The 19,222-nt window shown below is 60.2% G+C and overlaps 1 protein-coding gene across 1 annotated transcript; it reads right to left on the reverse strand.

Moving 5' to 3' along the window:
* Positions 1-482: 482 nt before the first annotated feature.
* L1CAM (L1 cell adhesion molecule) lies at positions 483-18,065 on the reverse strand. The gene is made up of 29 exons (XM_052662992.1): positions 17,961-18,065; positions 13,445-13,643; positions 10,836-10,850; positions 10,223-10,328; positions 9,839-10,041; positions 8,736-8,858; positions 8,443-8,613; positions 7,899-8,010; positions 7,559-7,743; positions 7,289-7,420; positions 7,041-7,184; positions 6,336-6,447; positions 6,039-6,205; positions 5,768-5,924; positions 5,417-5,541; positions 5,175-5,285; positions 4,836-5,033; positions 4,582-4,652; positions 4,227-4,449; positions 3,534-3,649; positions 3,126-3,327; positions 2,904-3,026; positions 2,635-2,808; positions 2,427-2,546; positions 2,165-2,320; positions 1,489-1,623; positions 1,223-1,295; positions 1,107-1,118; positions 483-714 (listed from the first exon to the last, which is right to left on the reverse strand). Exons 1-29 carry the CDS (start codon positions 18,063-18,065, stop codon positions 483-485), a joined length of 4,002 nt encoding a protein of 1,333 aa, XP_052518952.1.
* Positions 18,066-19,222: the final 1,157 nt, after the last annotated feature.

A 19,222-nucleotide genomic window follows, 5' to 3' on the forward strand; every position in this document is an offset into this window, starting at 1 on the left:
GCAGAGATGGCCGAGAAGATGGGGGAGACAGCGGGGACACCGACTTCGGTCCCCTGTCCCAGTCCGACTGGCCAACGAGTGGCAGGGGCTGAAGGTGCCAACCCTGGTCCTTGGGAGACCCCCTCCACAGCCATGCCTGCCTCCTCGCCCCGACTACAGCTTCGCCCTGCCCAAAGGCCGGCGAGGCAGCACCTGAAGGCTCCTGGCGTGTGAGTGGCCCCCAGGTTGGAGTGAAAAAGCAGTGTGTGCCCAAGAAGCGGAGCAGCTGGGTTTTGGCAATCAAGTGGGGACTGGGGAGTCAGAAGGGGGCGTTGAGGCAGCAAGATCCCCTTCTTGGCCCCCAAACTCACTGGAGAGAAGGACGGGCCTCAGTCTCAGGGTCAGGGACCCAGCACAGGCCTCAGGCTGGGCCATCATGGTGATCTCTGATAGCCCCGTGGTCTGGCCCTGGGCGGTGCTCTGCCTGGCCTGGCCGGACCCTGCTACTCCAGGGTCCCGATGGGGTTGACGGGGGATGTGGCCCCGGAGCTGTCATTGCCCCCTGCCGCCTCCTTCTCCTTCTTGCCACTGTACTGGCCGATGAAGGAGCCATCCTCATTGAACTGGACGTCCACGCTGCCTCCGTAGTCCGCCAGGCTGTCATCGCTGCCCAGGGGTTTGATGTCTCCATTGAGTGATGGCTGGCTGCTACCAAAGGCCTTCTCCTCGTTGTCACTGCAAGGGGAGGGCGGGGACCATGGGAGGTGGCCCAACGGTAGCCAGCAGGAGCAGGCAGCCGCTGGCCTGAGATGGGAGGCCCAGGTTTGCCCCACTTCTGTGTGTTCTGAGCACACTGGGGACAAGGCCCTCACTCTGGACACATGCAGCTTACATGCCTGCACCGTGGGGGTGTGGGGGCTCCCATCTCTGGACGGGCTGAGGAGGGGTGCCAGTCCAGCCCATCCCCGGAGACAGGGACAGGGAAGCTTGGGAGCTGAGTATCAGCATTGTTGGCTGGTCCCTGAACCAGGGAACTATAGGATCAGGAGGCATGGGGAGTGCACAGGCCTGGCACAAAGCACCCACAGGAGGGTCCCTGCCCCCAACTCATGACAGCTCAGCCTTACCTCTCCAGGGACCTGCCATCACCCCCGCAGCACAAAGGAGAGACAGAGAGATGAAGTCACGCACGCAAAGTGCACAGCTGGGCGGCCCGGGGACATGGGCTCCACCCCCAGCTCACCTGTACTCGCCGAAGGTTTCATCCTTCATGGGCCGGGCCTCTGAGTCCACCTGGGTGTCCTCCTTGTCCTTCACTGCAGACACAGAGCGGGCCCAGCTGCTCACCCCGCCCCATCACCCAGCCTGGCCCCAGGCACATGGGCCCGGTCCTTCACACACTCAACGTCGACAGCTCCCCTTGGGCTACCTGCCCGCCACCCGCAGTGTGCCCATGTTGTCCTGCCCGGGCTCAGGGACCAAGGGGGGGGGGCCATGGCCAGGATGTACCCGAGTACTTGCCACCCTTGCTGCGCTTAATGAAGCACAGGATGAGTAAGACGAGAAGCAGGACAACGATGGCACTGATGAAGCCAATGAACCAGCCCTCGGTGGCAAAGCCAGCGGGAGGCAGCCTCACTCGGCCTGGGGAGGGGAGAGGGGGCAGGAGACTGAAGCCAAGTCCAGGGTTGAATGCGGGGGCCCCCAGGGGCACTGCAGTCACAGGACCCGAGCTCACCCTGTCAGTCTCCAGCCTTGGGCAAGGACCTCCCTCCGAGCCTCTGGCTCCATCCGCTGCCAACCCCCAACCCTGCCAACCCCCCATGCCAGGGACACCCCACGTCATGAACCCCCATTCCAGAGATCCCTCACACCAGGGACCCCCCCACACCAGGGACTGCACAGGAGCAGCTGAGGACGTCCAAGGACTTCAGACAGCCCGGGAGAGGGGCGAGCTGATGGGGGAGGGGAAAGTCAGGGTCCCTCTGGGGGAACAGGGAGGAAGACCTTCAGTAGAAATGGCTTCCCTGGCAACAGGACCAGTGGAGGATATGAAAAAAAAGGGCTCTTTTCAGGGACCTGGACTTTTCTCCATTACAGGCCTAGGGGCACAGAGGTTCTGGCAGGGCCATGGGCAGCCCAGGGATGGAGGGAAGCTGACTAGGCCTGCCCGCGGCCCTCGCACCGGTGCCGTTGGTCTTCACTGCCATCTGGTGCAGGAGCACCTGCTCCTTGAGCAGCTGGATCTCATAGTCGGTGTCAGGCTGCAGGTCCCACTGTGTGTAGGAGCTCTGATTGTAGCTGACGTACTGCGGCGGGAGACGAGTCACCAGCTTCTCGTCTGTAGGGGGCGAGGGCAATCCGACTGAGCAGGGAGGGCCTGGCAGCACCCTGGGTCCATGCCAGCCCCAGCCTCTCTGGGCCCTAAACCCCCTTTTGAGGCTCACCCCCCAGGGCTTTGAACCAGATCTGGAACCCGAAGTTGCACTGGCCCTCTTTGGGGACCCAGGAGACCACGCTGTAATTCTCGCCAGCCATGGCGGAGATGTTGCCAAAGTCCGGCATCCCTGGTGATGGAGAGAAGAAGGGTCATGGGACCTGGAGGCCCTCCTCTAGCCTGCCCTCGCCGCCTGCTCAGAGCCCACGCCAGCTCACCGGACAAGGCCATGGTGCCTCCTTCCCGTATGATAGCCTCCCCTGGGCCCTCCCTCGTGGTGGCCTGCAGCTGGAATCGGTACCGCAGGCGGGGGCTGAGGTTGGTCAGGTTGTGTGTCCGCAGCTCAGGGTCTGGGAGGTCAAAGGACAACTGCTCCTTGCTCCCGTCATTCACTGTGAGGACAGGTGAGCGGTGGGCTTCGGTCCCCGGTGCGGCCCACTCCCAGGCTCCCCCCTCCACCCCCCGGCCGGGTCCACGATACACGTACGAGGTTGGTAGGAGAGCACGTAGCCCGTGAGCACACCGTTATGGCTGAGTGGAGGCTGCCAGTGCAGCAGCAGGCTGGTATTCGACTGGCACTCCAGGTGCAACGCCTCAGGGTGTCCAGGCACTGCGGGGCACAGAGACCAGTGGCAAGTGCTCGCCCCAGTCACCCCAGGTGGGAAGGGCCGGGGGGTGTGGAGGCAGGGGTGCAGGGCACAGAGCTCACCTCCCTCAGGGGTGTTGAAGGTCATCCCACTGGCGGGCCCCAGTCCCCTCCCATTAAAGGCCTGAACCTCCACCCGGTAGGAGCTGTAGGGCTGCAGGCCTCCCAGGATGGCGCTGGTGGCATTGGCGGGCACCACCACATAGCCTTTGTGGACGTGCCTCTTGCTGTGCCTCCTCTGACTGCCTTCCCACCAGTATGTCACCTGCAGGTGGACAGGAGACCCCAGAAGGACAGAAAGCGTCTGGCAGTGACCTGGGTTGGGGTGGGGTGGAGTGGGGGGGGGGCGCGTGTTCCCCACAGCCCTCCCAAGGGAGCAGCTGGCAGAAATCCAGCCCCAGTCCTGTCACTCCTGGTTGCCCCACCCGTCACCCCAGGGATCTCCCCAGCCCCCACGTGATGGACTCTTACATTGTATCCCCGGAGGTGGCCTTTGACCTGGGCTGGGTCCACAGACTGCCACCTGACCAGCACAGTGCTTGAATTGAGGGCCTTGACGGGTTCCAGCAGAGGGATTGCCTGGGGGTCTGCAAAGGGCCGGTGACATGGATGAGGCCAGCCCAGGACTCTGCCCACCCAGAGCAGGAAGATGGATTTGGATGTGATGTAACAGGTGGGCAGATTAAGGAGCAAGGGCATTTGCATGGTCTCAGGGTCTCTCCACGAAGAGAGAGAAAATAGTAACTACGTGACATAAGAACTAGAAAAGATCTTGACTGCATATAAAACTGAACATTTGGTTATGTTCTAGATTCAAGGCAAGGGAAGAAGCAGGATAAGTGGACGCCATGCGGGAGATCCTGACTTGGACCACGGACTGCGGGAAAGACAGTCCTGGGCCCCACACTGCGGGTATTGGCTGCCATCAAACAGACAGTTAAGTTATAGATGCCAACTTATGGATGGTCAGTGCCTTTCTGGATTTGCAAGACAGCTCTTTGGTTACATAAGCAAATAGCCTTACTCTTAGGGAATGTACTATATTAAGAGGCAGGAGCTGGCACCAGGCTGGATCCCTGAGTGGGGGGCAGAGAGTGGGCCAGGGAGGCATACGTGGGCTCCACCCGACCCCCCGGGTATGGGCGGGGCCAGCCCGATACTCACAGTCCTCTCCAGAGTAGCCGATGGTGATCTGAGGCTCGGGGCCCTTGCCCTGGCTGTTGACGGTCTGGACTTTGATCTCATATGGCACAAAGGTAGATGTATTGGACACCACCAGGAAGGGGTCACTGACGATCTGTTCCTGCCAGGCCCCCTGCATCTTCTGGGGGCGCCACTGCACTCGATACTGAACCTGGGGGGCATTCCAGTCCATCCACCGCAGCGGCTGGAGGGGGAGAACGGAAAAGAAGTTGGGTAGTCAAGGTCCCTGGTCCTTAGGACAGCCAGTTTTTTGGGGGAGTCGCAAACCCGAGTCCTGATCTGAGGTCCAGGGGTGCGCTCGGCCCAGGGCCCTCACCTTCCAAGTGATGATCATGTTGTTGGTCTCGTTTCCTTCCCCCTTCACGTCCACAGGATTCTTCTCCGGGGCTGCAAAGTAATATGGACACATCAATGCTGTGGGCGCCCACCAAGGCCACAAAGGGCGAAGACCAAGAAAGAAATGACCTATTATGACCCTGGATGTCAGGAGGCAGTCGCCGCCCCAGGGGAACCCCTGGCAGCAAGGGAGCTTGGGCACCATCCCTTTTCCTGACTTTCCCTGGTGCTCACCTGCCTCCGGCGTGACCACAGTCTCAGAGTCCGGGCTGGGCTCCCCAGGGCCGTATTTGTTGATGGCAGTGACTCGAAAGGTATAGTGGACATAAGGCGACAGCTTGAGGGTGGTGGAGGTCTGGTTCCCGGGCACCTTGCCCAGGCTGTACCACTTCTCGGGAGCCATCTCCTTGTCCTCAAATTCAATGTCATACTCTGCCAAGAAGTGAACGAGCAGTGGAGTCATTGGTGGGTGGCGAGTGGGGGAGGGGGGCATGCAAAGTCTGGCTCTCTTGGAGGAAGGGACAAGGAACCAGAAGGGAGGGCGAATGGAGTGCCATGCTGCTGTCTTCTTACTTTCAATGGGGGCATTGTGGTCATCAGCCGGGCTCCAAGACAGGCGCACCTGGCTCTGCTTCAGCAGGTGGCGATCAGACAGCTCCAGCTGGGGTACGGGTCCAGGGCTCCCTGGGGGACACAGGAGCTGGATCTCGGGCCCACTTGCGACCCAGCTGGCCCGCTCCCCCTGCGACAGCTGCCTGGGCTCTTCCATCTCCCTCGCCTCTGCGCCACGAGGTGGATACCCTCTGGGGACTCACCCACCACCAGCAGCTCTGCCTGGCTCTCCACCATGTCCAGCTTGGTGCTGGCCACACAGCTGTAGTTGCCCTGGTCACTGTAGTCCAGGCTGTGGATGACCAGGCGCTCATCTTCTATGAAGTACCTGGTGGGGGGTGGGGGTGGGGACACACTTGTTCTTCTAGCCCCCCAGGGGACCCACAACTCCCTGCCGCATGCCACTCCTTCCTCCTCCCTCTCCTGCCAGGTTCTTCTGCTCAACAGCGGGTCATGTCCCCACCCCCACGTATGAGGCCAGGAGGTCTGGGCATCCTGCATCCCCCACCCCGCCCCCTCCCTCCACCAAGCCCAGGTTGGGGCTGGGCCCGCACTTGTCACTGTCCCCCAGCTCCTGCAGGTCGAGAGCATCCCTGCGCCAGGTGGTGCTGTGCTGCAGGGAGGGGTCAAAGGAGGCCTGGCACGTGAACATCACTCGGGAGCCTCTCTTCTCTATTGTGCTGCGGGGCCCCTGCATGATCCGAGTGGCATCTGGGGATGAGGACAAGAAGGGGAAGGTCACTCCAGGATCCCCCAGAGACCCTGACCCTCCCTCAGGGAGGGGCTGCTGGCCACAATCAGCAGCAGCAGGGAGGGGCATCGGACCTTTGACCTGCAGGTTAGCCACAATGGTCACGTTGCTTTGGTCGTTGGCAGCCTGGCAGAAGTAGTGCCCAGTGTCATTGGCCTGGAGGTCTCGGATGCCCAGGGTCCCGTTGGTGTAGGGGAAGAAGCGCTCGTCCTGCAGCACTGTCTTTCCTTCCCTGTCCAGCCTGGCACAAGCAAGGCGGGCCTTGCTCAGACCCCAGTGGGCTGGGACCCCTGGCCCTCCTTGGTTGCCTGGGCTGGAAGATGGCTTCCAGGTGCCCCCCCACCCCCTGCCACCAGAGTCAGGGCACGCACCACTGGACGCTGGGCACAGGGGCTCCGAAGGCCTTGCACAGAAGGTAGGCGGTGCTGCCCTGGACTGCCATGTATGTCTCATTGTCTGGGGTCAGGATCTTGGCTGGCAGCTCTGAGCGAGGAGCAGTCATGGGAGACAGGGCCGAACTCAGGGCCCTGAGTTCGGGCGAGCGCCCACATGCAGTCAGCGGGCAGACGCAGGGATCACGAGGGCAGCTTCTCCCAGGAGAGCTGGCAGCCTCTGGAAGCTGACAGTGACTCCACCAGGCCCCCGTGCGCCCTGCCCACCTTGCTTCCCTGTGGCCCCTGCCAGGCTGAGCCTCTCTCGGCCTCTTGTCTCAGTCTCCCATGTCCTATCAATTATGTGAGGCTCCCCCCAACCCACTGACAGCCTGCCTCTTCCTGAAAGCTCTCTGGGTCTCCCCAAGCCCACCTTCCCCAAAGCTTGGGGACAGAAGCATCTTGGCCAGGGTGAGCCTCTGCTCGGGGACCACGCTCGGAGGCTGCTTTTTTGTCTGGAAATACCAGCAAGACCCTGCCCCATTGTTGGCAGGATGGGCGGGAGACGTGGGGAAGGCTCCAGACAGGAGCAGGGCAGCCACAGCACACAGACCAGCTGGTGGCTGAGTCGGCCTGGTGGCCTTGCCCGGGGCAGGGCTGCAAGGACAGACCAGGGGGCTATAAGGCAAGGTGGCTGACACTCACCCACAACATAGATGTAGGCATTGGCCAGCAGGAGCCCGTGGCGGTTGCGGGCCTCACACTGGGTCACCATAGTGTCACTGGGCTGCAGGTTGCTCAGGACCAGGGCTCCATGGTGGATCCGGTACTTCTGGTCCTTGCCCAGCTCTGAGCAGATGGCAGGTGGGCCATGGGCCCAGGGTGGGGCAGTGAGTTACTATCCCCAGGGCCCCCCAGCCTCGCTCCCCGTCCCTGCTCAAAGCCCTGCTTACCCTCCACAGGGATCCCATTGATTCTCCAGGTGACCTCCGGTTGGGGCCTGCCCTGCACTTGACAGTCCAGGCGGGCAGTCTCCCCTGGCCCGTACAGATGGCTCTGGGGCTTGTGTAGCCAGTATGGTGCAGCTGCCAGGAAGGGGAGAACCGATCTGAGCTCACAGCGGGCGGCCAGCTCTCAGGCCAGCCCTGACTCTGCCCACCCTCACCCCCTGTGACCATGGGCATGGCATTCTGGCTGTCTGAATGCCGGCAGTGGCACCATACCCTCCACGGTGACATAGTAGGCGTGGCGGTCACTGCCCAGCGAGTTCTCAGCCAGGCAGCGGTACTCGCCGTCATCCTCCTCGCCCACGTTCAGCAACTGCAGCGTCTTGTTGTGGTTCTGGTAGGTGACCCGGTCAGCTGGCATAGGGCCGCTTGGGCGCAGCCACTTGATGGTGGGCGTGGGGCTGCCCGGGGCCACCGAGCACAGAGGCCAAGGGAGACAGCAGAGGGGAGAGAGGACCGGGCCGCTCAGCCCCGCCCCACGGCAGAGGCTCCACCCATGCCCCGCCCCACAGCAGAGGCTCCACCCCTGCCCCCCTCCCAGGGGACCCAGACTCACAAGCCCTCTGCAATGCACTCCAACACCAAGGGCTGCCCCTGCAGGGCCACCAGGTGGCTGCTGGAATTGGTGGGGAAGAGCAGGTGTGGTTTTCTGTCCATCATGCTGTTGGCTGTGAGGAGACAGGGCGGGCAACATGGCGCACTCTTCCCCCCCGACCCACTAAGTTCCCAGGCTGGGTGACTCTGGACACCCCAAAAAGCCCTCCGAGCCCCAGTTTCATCTTCTTTTTCTTTTTTTTTAGTTCTACCAGTTTATTGCTACCAACCCATCTCCATCCATCCTCATGCACACATGCTCAGTCATGTAACCCCATAGACTGCAGCCGACCAGGCTCCTCTGTCCATGGACTTTTCCAGGCAAGAATACTGGAGTGGGTTGCCATTTCCTTCTCCATCCTCGTCTTCTTAAAGAGAGGGCCCCATCTCTGCCCTCACCACCCGGGGAAGGTGTGTGGGCCACGCTGTCTTTGAAGAAGACTGATGGGATGTGCCATGAGGGTAGGAGAAGAGTAGGGCAGTGTATCAGAGCCTTTGGGACTCACTGGCTTTGACCCGGAGGTCAATGGGTTCCTTCTGAATGATGGTTCGGGTGCCAGGGAAGTGGGCATGACAGATGTAGTCTGAGTGGTTGTCCGAGGTGAGCACGTTGGCAAAGTAGAGGTTGCCATTCTGGCCCATAGTCACCCGCTCATCTTGTTTGATGTGCAAGATCTCTGTGGGCCAGGAGGGGCAGGAAGGAAGGAGGCAGAGGTCAGAGGTCAGGAGCCCTCCCCCAGGAATATACACCCACTGACCCATCCCTTGCCCCTGGCGGCAGCCCCTCATGGGCACCCACTGCTGTTCATCCAGTAGATCCGGAGCGGCTCTGCACTGGGGGGCGGGTGGCAAGGGAGAATCACCGACTCCCCTTCCTCGACCTCAACAGGTTTCACTGTCTCCTTTGGCCACTTGGGGGTACCTGGAAGGGACAGAGAGGCTGGCCCTGTGGATTCTCCAGTCTCTTTCTGGTGAAGGCAGGGCAGGGGGAGAAGAGGAGGGCTACCCGAGGGCACAGGTTGGCGAGCCAGGACATGAGGGAGGCAGAGACTCTGGATCCTCTCTGGGCTCAAGGCTGAGACCAGTGCAGCATGAAGATGAGAGGATGGGCTGGAGGCCAGATGGCCATGAAGGGTTAACTCACTACAACTCTTAGCTCCCACCAGGAGGAAGGGATGAGGGCGGGTGGGAGAAGGCTGAGGTGCAGTGATGGGGGGAGGGGAGCCATGGTAGGATGCTGGAGTCATAGCCCCTTCCATCATCCTGACACAGAAACCATGGCAACGGTTCCCAAGGTAACTGGAGGGGCAGAGGAGAGGAGACGAGTGCAAGCTCAGGAGGCAGAAAGCTCATGGAGGAGGATGCAATGCTGCGGGGGGAAAACCCCAGGGAGAGGGCAACACACATAAAGACAGAGGCAGACAGCGATAAGAAGGGAAGCCAGAGAGGTCAGGTGAGAGGTGCACAATGGAGGGGAGAGGAGACACAGTGATGGAGGGGACATGGGAGGAGATGACTGGAGGGCAGTGGAGAGTAGACAGCAACTGAGGGATGGATGGGGTAGAAACTGAAGCCCAGGCTCAGACAGGCTCAGTCCTGCCCTCATTCAGTCAACAAGCCCTCCCAGGGCACCCCTCAGGCAGCAAGCCCCAAGGCCAAGAAGGGAAAAGCACAGAAGAGAGGGAAGGGGGGACGGAGCTGACCAGAAAAAATGGCAAAAGAACAGGGTGAGGAGGGAAGAGGTGGCTGCAGGCCAGTAGGGTGCCCGGTCCCTTGGTACTCTTAACAACCAGCTGAGAAAGCTCAGCTCTCAGGTTGGAGCCTCACACGCGCTCGGCAGATCGGTTTTGGGGACCCGCTCACATGCCCCAGACCCTCCCTGGTCCCCGCAGAGCCTCGCACCCTCGGCCATGAGCTGGATCTCGTGAGACATGGCGGTGCCCAGCTTGTTGCTGGCAAAGCAGCGATAGGTGCCCTGGAAGCTCTGGGCGAAGTTGCTGCTGTTGCCTGTAATGCTGAAGGAGCCAGAATGGGGCGCCTGGTTCACAATCATGCCCAGTTCCTCTCTGGGTTTGAAGAGGATGCCATCCCGAGTCCAGCGAAACCTGCGGGGCAGAAAAAGGCTCAGAGGAGGCCTGAAGCCAGGCAGCCAGGCCAGGGGCTGGGCCAGGGCGATGACCCTGGCTGGCGAGGAATGCCCAGGAGGGGGAAGGCCCTGGGGACCACGAGGGCTGGGGGGTCAAGTCAGTGGTCAGCTCCAGGGCTTAGAGGGTGACGGTCACTCACTGCACTTCGGGTTTGCCGCTGGCCTCACACTTGAGGCTGACGTCATCTGTGGGGAAGACGACCACACGCCGGGGAGATTGCTCCGTGATGATGGGGGGTTCCATCACTGGGGCAGGAGGGGGGACAGACATGGTGAGCACTTTGGCCCTCACCCTTGTCCCGTGGGGACGGAAGCCAGGTCTGGAGCCTGACAGGCCGCATGGCCATGGGGTTGTGGGGTGGGGAGGAGCAAGTTGAGCCCAAAGCAGCTGGGCAAAGGTGGAAGGGACCAGAACAGAGAGAAGATGGCACCAAAAGTCACAGAGAAAGAAATCAGAAGAGAGAAAAGAAGCCAAACAGAAAGACAAAGCATGTGCAAGAAAGAAAAGAGAGACAGGGGCACCAACCAGGGCAAACCCGTCACGGGGAGAGAGGAGGACCAGAGGGAAGGGTGGACCACCAGAGACAGGTGGAAAGCCAGGGAGAAAAACCATCTGCTGAAGACAGAACAAAGCCGCCCCCCCCCCCCCACCAGGTGCCGCAGGACCCAGGAACCAGCAAAGGCTGCAGCCTGCATAATGCACAAGGCATACAGGGCCTCCTGGGAAACACTTCCACCCTCCCCTCAACTTACCATGGTGTCCTTCATCTGAGAGATCCATGCAGCAAGGGACAGAATGAGAGAAAGGCTGACAAGTCGCCCCATGGCTTGGGCCGAAAGTAGTACAGACAACCCTGGGGGAGGGGGGGCTGGGAGAGGGTGTAAGAAGGGGACACACACCACGCTACAGCTATGGCACGTCAAGATCTCCAGGACACAGCCTGATCGCCAGTCCTGGGGTGGGGCAATGGCCAGGGCCAGTAGGCCTCAGCTCTAGCGGGCAGGGAGAAAGAAATCCATGACTTTAACAAAGACTGCGCTGTGGCCAGATCCTTGCCTCCTCCTGGCAGGGCCTGCAGAACTGACTCCCCGCCCTCCACCCAGGACACCTCGGAAGCCAGAGAGGCAGACAGCCCGCCTACAGCAGCCAGGGAACACTCCCCTGCTCGAGCTCATATCCCTCCTAATCCAATTAGCACAGCTCAGTGTTTTCAATTACCTGGGCCCAGCGGCCCCCTCCCTTCCAAATCCTCCCCAAGGCCCTGCTGAATCTGAGCTTCCAGGGCCTGCCGGCCTGATGCCAGGCCTCAATTTCTCCCCTTCCTTCCTCCCAGCCTGCTGCCGAGTTCCCTGGAGCTGACGCCGGGGCTTCTGCCCCCAGTGCCAGCAGGCTTCAGTAGAGCACTGGCTGGGGTGGCTGACAGCAATAGGCTGCCTCTGAAAGCTTTTGTTTCTGTGGAAGACCTCAGGGTAGGGGGCCCCAGGAGAGAGGACGGGGCTCCCTGGGGACACTGCAGAGAGGGTTCTGCGCTGGGGAGAGGCCAGTGAAGGAAGCCCAAGAGGCAGAGACAGTGAGAGGGACCACAGGATGGGGCAAGCGGGGAAGGAGACAAAGGGGCCTGGAGCGGCCGGGGAGGGAGAGAGCTGGAGCAGAGCTCCCAACCTGGAGGCACCAGGCTGCTCGCCATGTTGCATCAGGGTCAATAACAAGTGCCAGCCGGTGCCCAGGGCCCCCTTAGACCTGCCGTGGGTCTCTGATGCCCCTCTGCACACAGGTGTAGCAGGTTAAGGCCTGAAAACCACTGGGGGGAGATGAAGGGGGAAGCGGATGAGCACATGTGTGGGAATGTGCCAAAGTATGAGTCTGGGCACATGTGGGCATGCCCCAGGCAGTGCTGCAGTGACATTGTGAGTATCCGCCCGTGTGCCTCTATACGGACGTGTCTGGCCAGAGTATCTCAGAAGGCTGTGAGTGCCTGCCTGCGTTTACTGTACGACTCTGTGTGGCCTACCTGCTCCTGTGTTTGTGCGGATGGCTGTATTCCTTTGTATCTCAACCTCTCACTTGTGTGTGCCTGTGTGCCCCCGTGTGTCCTCTTGGGGGGGGTCTCTGTGCCTGGCTGGATATAGGTGGCTGGTCCGTGTGCCTCTGCAGCTAGGGTAGGGTTTTGGGTGTGACTGCACAGAGCTCCATGTGCATATCTAAGGAGACAGCCCCAACCTTTCTTCCCATCAGACCCTCCCCACCTCCTGCAAACCCTCAGGACCCCTCAGTGTCAGAGGCCGGTCATGGTCACCTCCCTCAGCCCCTGACCCATTCCTAGCTTGGACAGTCTCCCCCAGCCTCAGCGCACAGCTCATCTCTCAGTGATGCTGGCCTCCAACAGGTGCAGGCTCAGAGACAAAGGTGGAAAGGTGAGGGGGGAAGGGACTGGAGCGAACAAGGAGCAGATTTAAGATATACAAATGCTACCATGTCAACTGTCCCTCACACAAGCCCCAAAGCCGCTTATAGTAGTGTGTTTATATCTCCTGCTCACACTCAGGAGAAAATACCATCATAGTAACATACGGTCCACACACGGACAGGTACTCACAGGCCCGTATGACTCACTAGTACAATCCAATGTCAACAATCAAATACCTACAGAGCTTCACAAATGTGACCAGTAAGTAGTGGTTAGAGTGACTCACAAACTTACCTATACAGGACATCAAAATCACACACTCAGGAATATCCCCACTTAGTCAATGTATCACACCACACATATCTAAAAATATATCCAGACAAATTACACAGTCTGTCCAGCTCAAAATCATACACAAACACTCGCGTTCAGTCACAGCCCTGTAGCCACCCTCCCCAGAAACCCCCCACTAAGTAACTACACATCACATTTTAAGGATCCAGAAGGCTGTTGGATCTTCGCAAGGGGTCTTTTCCTGTCTCAGTTCACGGAAAGGGCTACCAAGGGCCCCAGATAGGATTACCCGTCAGAAGCCAGAGCGAGGCTTGGTCTAGCTAGCTGAGGACATTCTCATGCTTGCCCCATCCTTGGCGGGGTGGGGCCGGCACTGAGGCCGGAGGGGGCGGGTCAGGAGCCAGGCCTGCTGTCCGTGGTGCTGAAACAGCACCCACCCTCCCGCGTCTCTGGTCCCTGTCTGTGGTACTGAGACAGCCCAAGTCTTCCACCCTGTCCTTTCCAGGGGGATCCAAAGTCCGGGTACCTCTTGCGCACTCCAGGCCCCCAGGAAGTGAAGGGCAGGGGGTCTGGAACCCAGAGAAGGTGAGGAGGCAGAAAATAAAGAAAAGCCCAGCGCGGCGGGGAAGGGAGGCGCCGCGGCGCCCTCCGATTACTCACATTCCTCGGGGATCTGGATGAGCACGCAAGGGCTGCAGAGGAGGAGAGGCCACAAGTACCGCAGCGCCACGGCCATCTTCCCGGCGGCGCCGAACCGGCGCGGCAAAGCCGGCCGGGCTTGGCTCAAGCTCCGGCCGGAGGGAAGGGTGGCTGGTGGGTGGCTGAGGGAAGGAGCCGGGGGTGAGGGCAGGTGAGGGCACTGCGAGAGGGAAGGAGGGGAAGGGCAAGGTAAAGGAGGAGAGAGAACAGACGATGTTAGTGACTAACATCTGGGCGAGCCTGGGCTCCTGGCCCCGCCCCCGGCCCCGCCCCCTCCACTCTTCCCTCCCCCTGCCCCCCCATTTTGGAGAAGAAAACCTGGACGAGACCAGCAGAGGCTGGGCCTCCAGCTCGCCTTTCATTCCCTTCCTACTGGCCGTGCCTCCTCCACCAGCTGCCTCTCTGGGCACCACCAACTTGTTGCCCCATCCGCTCCCTTGGGCATGCCACAGGCTGCTCTGTGCCCATCCTCCTGATGTGTGACTCAAGGGCCCATAAGAAGGTGCCTGTGGGCATGAGTGTGGATGTGGGTGTGCAGTAGCTGTGTGACTGTGTGCGTACACACAGGAGGACATGTCTCTCTTCTCTGGAACCAGGAGGCACTCATGAGTGGGTGTGTGTATGACTGCAGGCCCACAGAAGTATGGGCGTGTGCTCCTGTGCATCTGTGTCTCTGGGGGATGACTCCTGTCTGCTATCTCTGTGTGCACACACAGCATGCATGCACACATATGTAGAGAAGAACCCTTGTCACAGTCTCATTGCTGGGGGTTTTGGAACCAACTGATCCCTGGGTGCTGTTCAGGCCTAAAAACCTTGTAGGGGACAGGGAGACTAGGGAAGTGGGAACAGGGCAAGAAGGGAAGGGAACCAAGAAGGCTGCATTTCATTGAACAGGTTGAGGGAAAAAAGAAGAAAGAAGGGGAAAGGAAGCCTGCCCTCAAGAAGTGGCAGGAGGGAGTCAAGGAGGAAAGTACCTCTCAGCTGTCCCTCAGGCTCCTAGGCAGTTAACAGAGGCAACTGTGGCCTCCCCCCTTCCAGATGCTTCAAGCCAGGCTCAGAGCAGGGCTCAGGGAAAGCTCTGGGACAGCATTTCTTACATCTAGAGTATCTGGCAGGCCCACCTTCTGGATTTTTTTTCTGAGTCTTCAGGGCTCAACTGATAGATGTGTCCACCCCAAGCCCAAGTCTGCCAGCTATATGCACAGGCCACTTCTGCATGCAAGAAGCCCCAGTGACCAAGGGCCCAGTGGAGGGTGCTTCTCTGCCAATGACGAGAAGAGACACTCCCAAGAAGACAGAGTTATGACCCCTGAACAGGAAGAGGTGTGAGAAAGAGACAATAGTAAAAGTGACTGAGAGCTTGGGGGATGGAGCTTGGATGTCATGCCTGAGCTCACCAAGTCCATCCCAGGCAAGCTCTCTCCCAGCCAGGACCTGATCAAAATGGGGACCAGCCTCATCCAGAAGGCCAGAGCGGTGGGTGTGGAGGCCTGGAATGCTATGCCAAGACATCCAGACTCAGTCAATCAGGAGGCAGCCAGAAGCCACAGCTTGGTTTTGTGGAAGGTGACCCGAGAAGTGTGGTGAATTCAGCAGACTGCCCTGGGACCTAGCAGGCAAAATGGACAGTAGCGAATAGCTGCCAGCCTAGAGCTCTCAGACTCCCAGACCCAAAGCTGGAGGGGGAGGTGGGGAAGGAAGCACCCGGGTGGGTCAACATGGACAGGCTGATGGCCGAGAGAGTGACCAGGAGAGTAAGGAAGTGGCAACGGCCTGGTCACTTCCCGAGGACAAGAGCCAAGCTGGGTCTCAGAAAGGAAGAGGTCCACCAAGTCAACGCAAGCTGAGTGGGCCTCACACGACCCTGGCCTCAGCTTCAAGGCCTGTAGGAAGCAGTAGGAGACTCAGATCAGAGGGCAGGCGATCAAACAGCTGCCTTGGGAGCTCTGAGTGCTCTGGTCTTCAGAGGGGGAGGGGAGGGAGACAAGCAAGAATCTCCAAGGCCGTCCTTCTGGCCTGTGAGGCTGGAGCACTCCCTTTTGCTGGAAAGAGGATGGCTGCTTGTCCCCAGAATGAGGTTTGGCATGTGTACCCTGGTGTATATGCAGGGGATACAGGATAGCCCCAATCCCTGTGGGCTCCACTTACTGCCCCATCCTGACACCCCGCAGTCTCATATTCAAACTCTTTTAGTCTCCTGGTCTTTGCCACCCAGCTCACCACCTTCCCAGGCCCTCAGAGCCCGGGCAGGAGCCAGAAGGTGGGGAGGCTCCTGACAGCTGCGGCTGGGTCTCTGATCTCTCCCCATTCCTCAGGCAATTAAGAGCAAGCAGCTCAGGTTGTCAGCACAGCAGGCCCCTCACCCCCCATCAGCACCTCCAGGGGCAAAGGAGGCGGGGGAGTGTTCCACAAGCTGGTGTACAGATGGAGCCAAGGCCGCGTCTGCAAAGGCGGAGGGGGGGGGGGGAGCGGGGGGGGGAGGCCGCTGGGGGGGCAGGCTGGGGAAGACTGAAGGGTGACAGACAGGGTGAGAAAGAGGCAGGAGGGAACAGGAGAGACAGAGCAGGAGGGCTGGGAGGGTGGGGGGGGGGGGCAGGGAATGGGGGACAAAGACAGATGCTGGACCACCACAGTAACCCATGTGGAGAAGCCCAGAAACAGAGACCTGGGCAGCGGGGAAAGGGAGAGGAGAAGGGCGAGGAGCACAAAGGACGAGACAAAAAGCAAAAAGCAACTGATGAGAAATGGCTGAAAGAGCAAGATGAGTGAGGGGTGTGTATGTGCGTCTGTGTTTGAGTGTGTGTGTGTGTGTGTGTGCAAGCCCAGGGACACCTCTTCCACATCCTTGTAGACAGGGGTGTGCCAGGAAAGGGCCAGGGAGGGAGAGGAGATGGACCCGAATCACAGGAATGGGGCTTCTTGGGCTCGGAGGTCAGACTGGACGGTGGAGAGACCAACAGAAGGCAGAGACAAAGCCTGCAACAGATACAGAGCAGCAGGGCCCTGGCCACTTGTGGCCATAGGATGGGGGGCGGTTACAGACGAAACAAGATGCTGCTGGCAGACCCTTAGGAAGCAGGTGGGGAGTCCCGCAAGGGAGGAGGGACAAACACTCAGAGGACCTCACTCCAAGATTTCTGCTGCACACAGCGAGCCGCCCCAGGGCAGAGGGGGTGCCTGTGTGTCCATGGGCCAGCTCAACAGTGAATGCCCGCACGCTGGGGGAGGAGAGACCAGGGCGGGCTGAGTACCCCTCCTCCCTGAGGCCTCCAGCAAACTCAAGAGGTGAGGGCAGGTGGGGAGGGAGAAAGGGTGTGGCAGGCTCCAAGAGCCAGCAGGGAGTACCTCAGTGAGACCCTGGAGGAGCCCCACCCCAGCCACACCCTGAATCCTTAGGCCAGTCCTCTCCTCTGGCTTCCATCCTCTAAATGGGGATAGGGTGGGGCAGTGGGGGGGGCACACTTAGGAGGTTGTGAAGCCAGGCTGAGATTTGGGAGGGCTGCTTTTCTCCTTGCATATACCCTGGGAACCTCCTGGCTGGCCTCCTCCCGGCCCCTTCCCATCGGACAGAAATGCTCCTGCACAGGAAGGTGCCCCTGCCGGTCTGTTCCGAGCAGGGGGCAGGGCTGGGGGCTCAGCCTGGGTATATAAGATAGTTCAGAGTGGCAGTGCCAGGGCCATGATCTGGTAGGCCTGAAGGGGCGCTTTGGGGCACCTCCACCTGGGCTGTCTGCTCAGCAGGGCTGGTGGGGAATCTTCCAGGCTGTCGGTGGGTATACAAATGGGGTGGGGTGGGTGTCACCTCCACCCCAGGCACTGTGTTTCTTTAAGGCTCCTCCTCGCCCTCCCCACCAGGCTATTGCTGGCGGGTTTCCATGGAGATGGAGCCAGCTCGCTCCACTGGCAAAGATGGGGGAAGAAGGGAGGAAAGCTTGCCGCAGCCTAATGGGTAATTTAGATACTACAGAAAAGAGGCTCCTGAGTGGGAGCCCCCACAGGTACTGAGGCGGGGGGTGGGGGTGTGGGGGTGGCCGGAAGTCTTAGAGGAAGCTGCTGAGTCCTTGGTGCTCCCAGCCTCGCCCCACTCTCAGGGAGAGCACGCCCTCAGCCCCTTCAAGGCTGCGGTCTCCAAGGCAACACCAGCTCACCTGTAATGGACCATTCTCCTTACACGGTAAGGAAGGGGTGGGGCAAAGGTTAACTCTTTGTGGGAGAGAGGGGAGAGCGGATGGTCTCCACTGAGAAAGGAAGGGGTGGGGGAATCTCCCCAAGGGCAGTCAGACATTTCCCCCTTTCCTATTTTATTAACTGAATTTATGGCCAGCACGTCCCGCAAGCCAGGGACGCCTCTAAATACCCTTACATGCATCACTCATTGAATCCTGAAAATGACCCTGGGAGAGCAGTACTATCATTATCTCCATTGTATACACTGAGGAAACTGAGGCTCAGAGAACTGGAGCACCATGCTCACCATGTATGGGGTTCTAGATGGCGTGGAGGCCCCCAAAGACGACTCCGGGGGGGTCAGCTTGCCTCTGGGCATCTCAGGCATCCTTGTGCATGCACCTGCCTGCATTCGCAGAGGGTCAGGGGCCTGGACAGGGATGCGCTCCAAGCCGGCCTGCCCCCTGGGGAAGGGCCTATTTGCTAGGCAGATGGCAGGCAAACGTGGGCAACCGGGAGGGAACTCTTGGGAGCGGGCCATGCGGAAGTAGAAGGCGAGCCACATCCCATCTCAGCACAAAGCAGAAACCACCCTACACCTCAACCCCCTCCCCCGCCCCCCCCCCCCCCAGGACTCTGCACAAGAGAAGGCAGACGGCTTTTGGTTTCTGGCTCCTCTCTCCCTGGCCATGCAGAACCTTGGGATGCTCTGACCCCTTTCTGTAAACCAAAGGCTCCAGGGCCCCCCTCACAAAGACCTGGCTACCTAGAGGGACCCTCTCTCCAGATACAGCTTAGGGGCAGCATGGACTCCCTTCCTGGGCAGCAGGGAGGTTCCCAGGGTGTGTGACCAGTTGGGAAAACTGATGCCCATGGCCTAAAAATGGGGCCCCCTCATCCCCTCTAAGTCCTCCCTCTGGGTCTGGAAAGTGGGCTCAGAATAAGATCGCAAGCCCCCATCCTGAGAAATGAACCTGGCACCAGAGGGGGCTGGGGGCTTCGGGGACCGGGCAAGAGGGGGTGACATATATCCGCTCCAGGACCCCAAAGGAGAGAAGGCGGCAGGCCCTGTGGGAGAGGAAAGGCGCCCAGCCAATGGGAGAGGCAGGAGGGGCCCGGCCCAAGGCCCACCCCAAGCTGCACAGCCACGCTGGCCCCGGGACACCTGGCCCAAGCGAGAAGGGGCCTCCTGGAAACAGCTCAGACACAGCCGGAGCCCCTCTGGTTGCCTCGGGGCTCCCTGTTCCAAAGGGTTAAAGGGCAGAGGGGGCACTGGAAGCCTGGAGATGGACAATGGAGGCTCTGTTGTCCCCTGGGCTTCAGCATTCCTAAGGCATGAATGCAGGCAGCCAGGGGAGGGGCCAGAGGGCACCCCGCCCCCCAGAAGGAAGCCTCCTCAGCCCGCAGGGAAACACACACGGCCTCCACCAGCAACAGCCCCACCTCTTCCTAGCACAGGATCCACGCGGGTACAGGACAATCTGTGTGCACACGCTCTCTCAAGCACACGCACACACACATGATTGCATACGTGCAATGAGATGGCTAATGCCCACGCATGCAAACAGG

This window comes from Budorcas taxicolor, chromosome X (genome assembly GCF_023091745.1).
Source record: "Budorcas taxicolor isolate Tak-1 chromosome X, Takin1.1, whole genome shotgun sequence".
NCBI classification, from domain to species: domain Eukaryota; kingdom Metazoa; phylum Chordata; class Mammalia; order Artiodactyla; family Bovidae; genus Budorcas; species Budorcas taxicolor.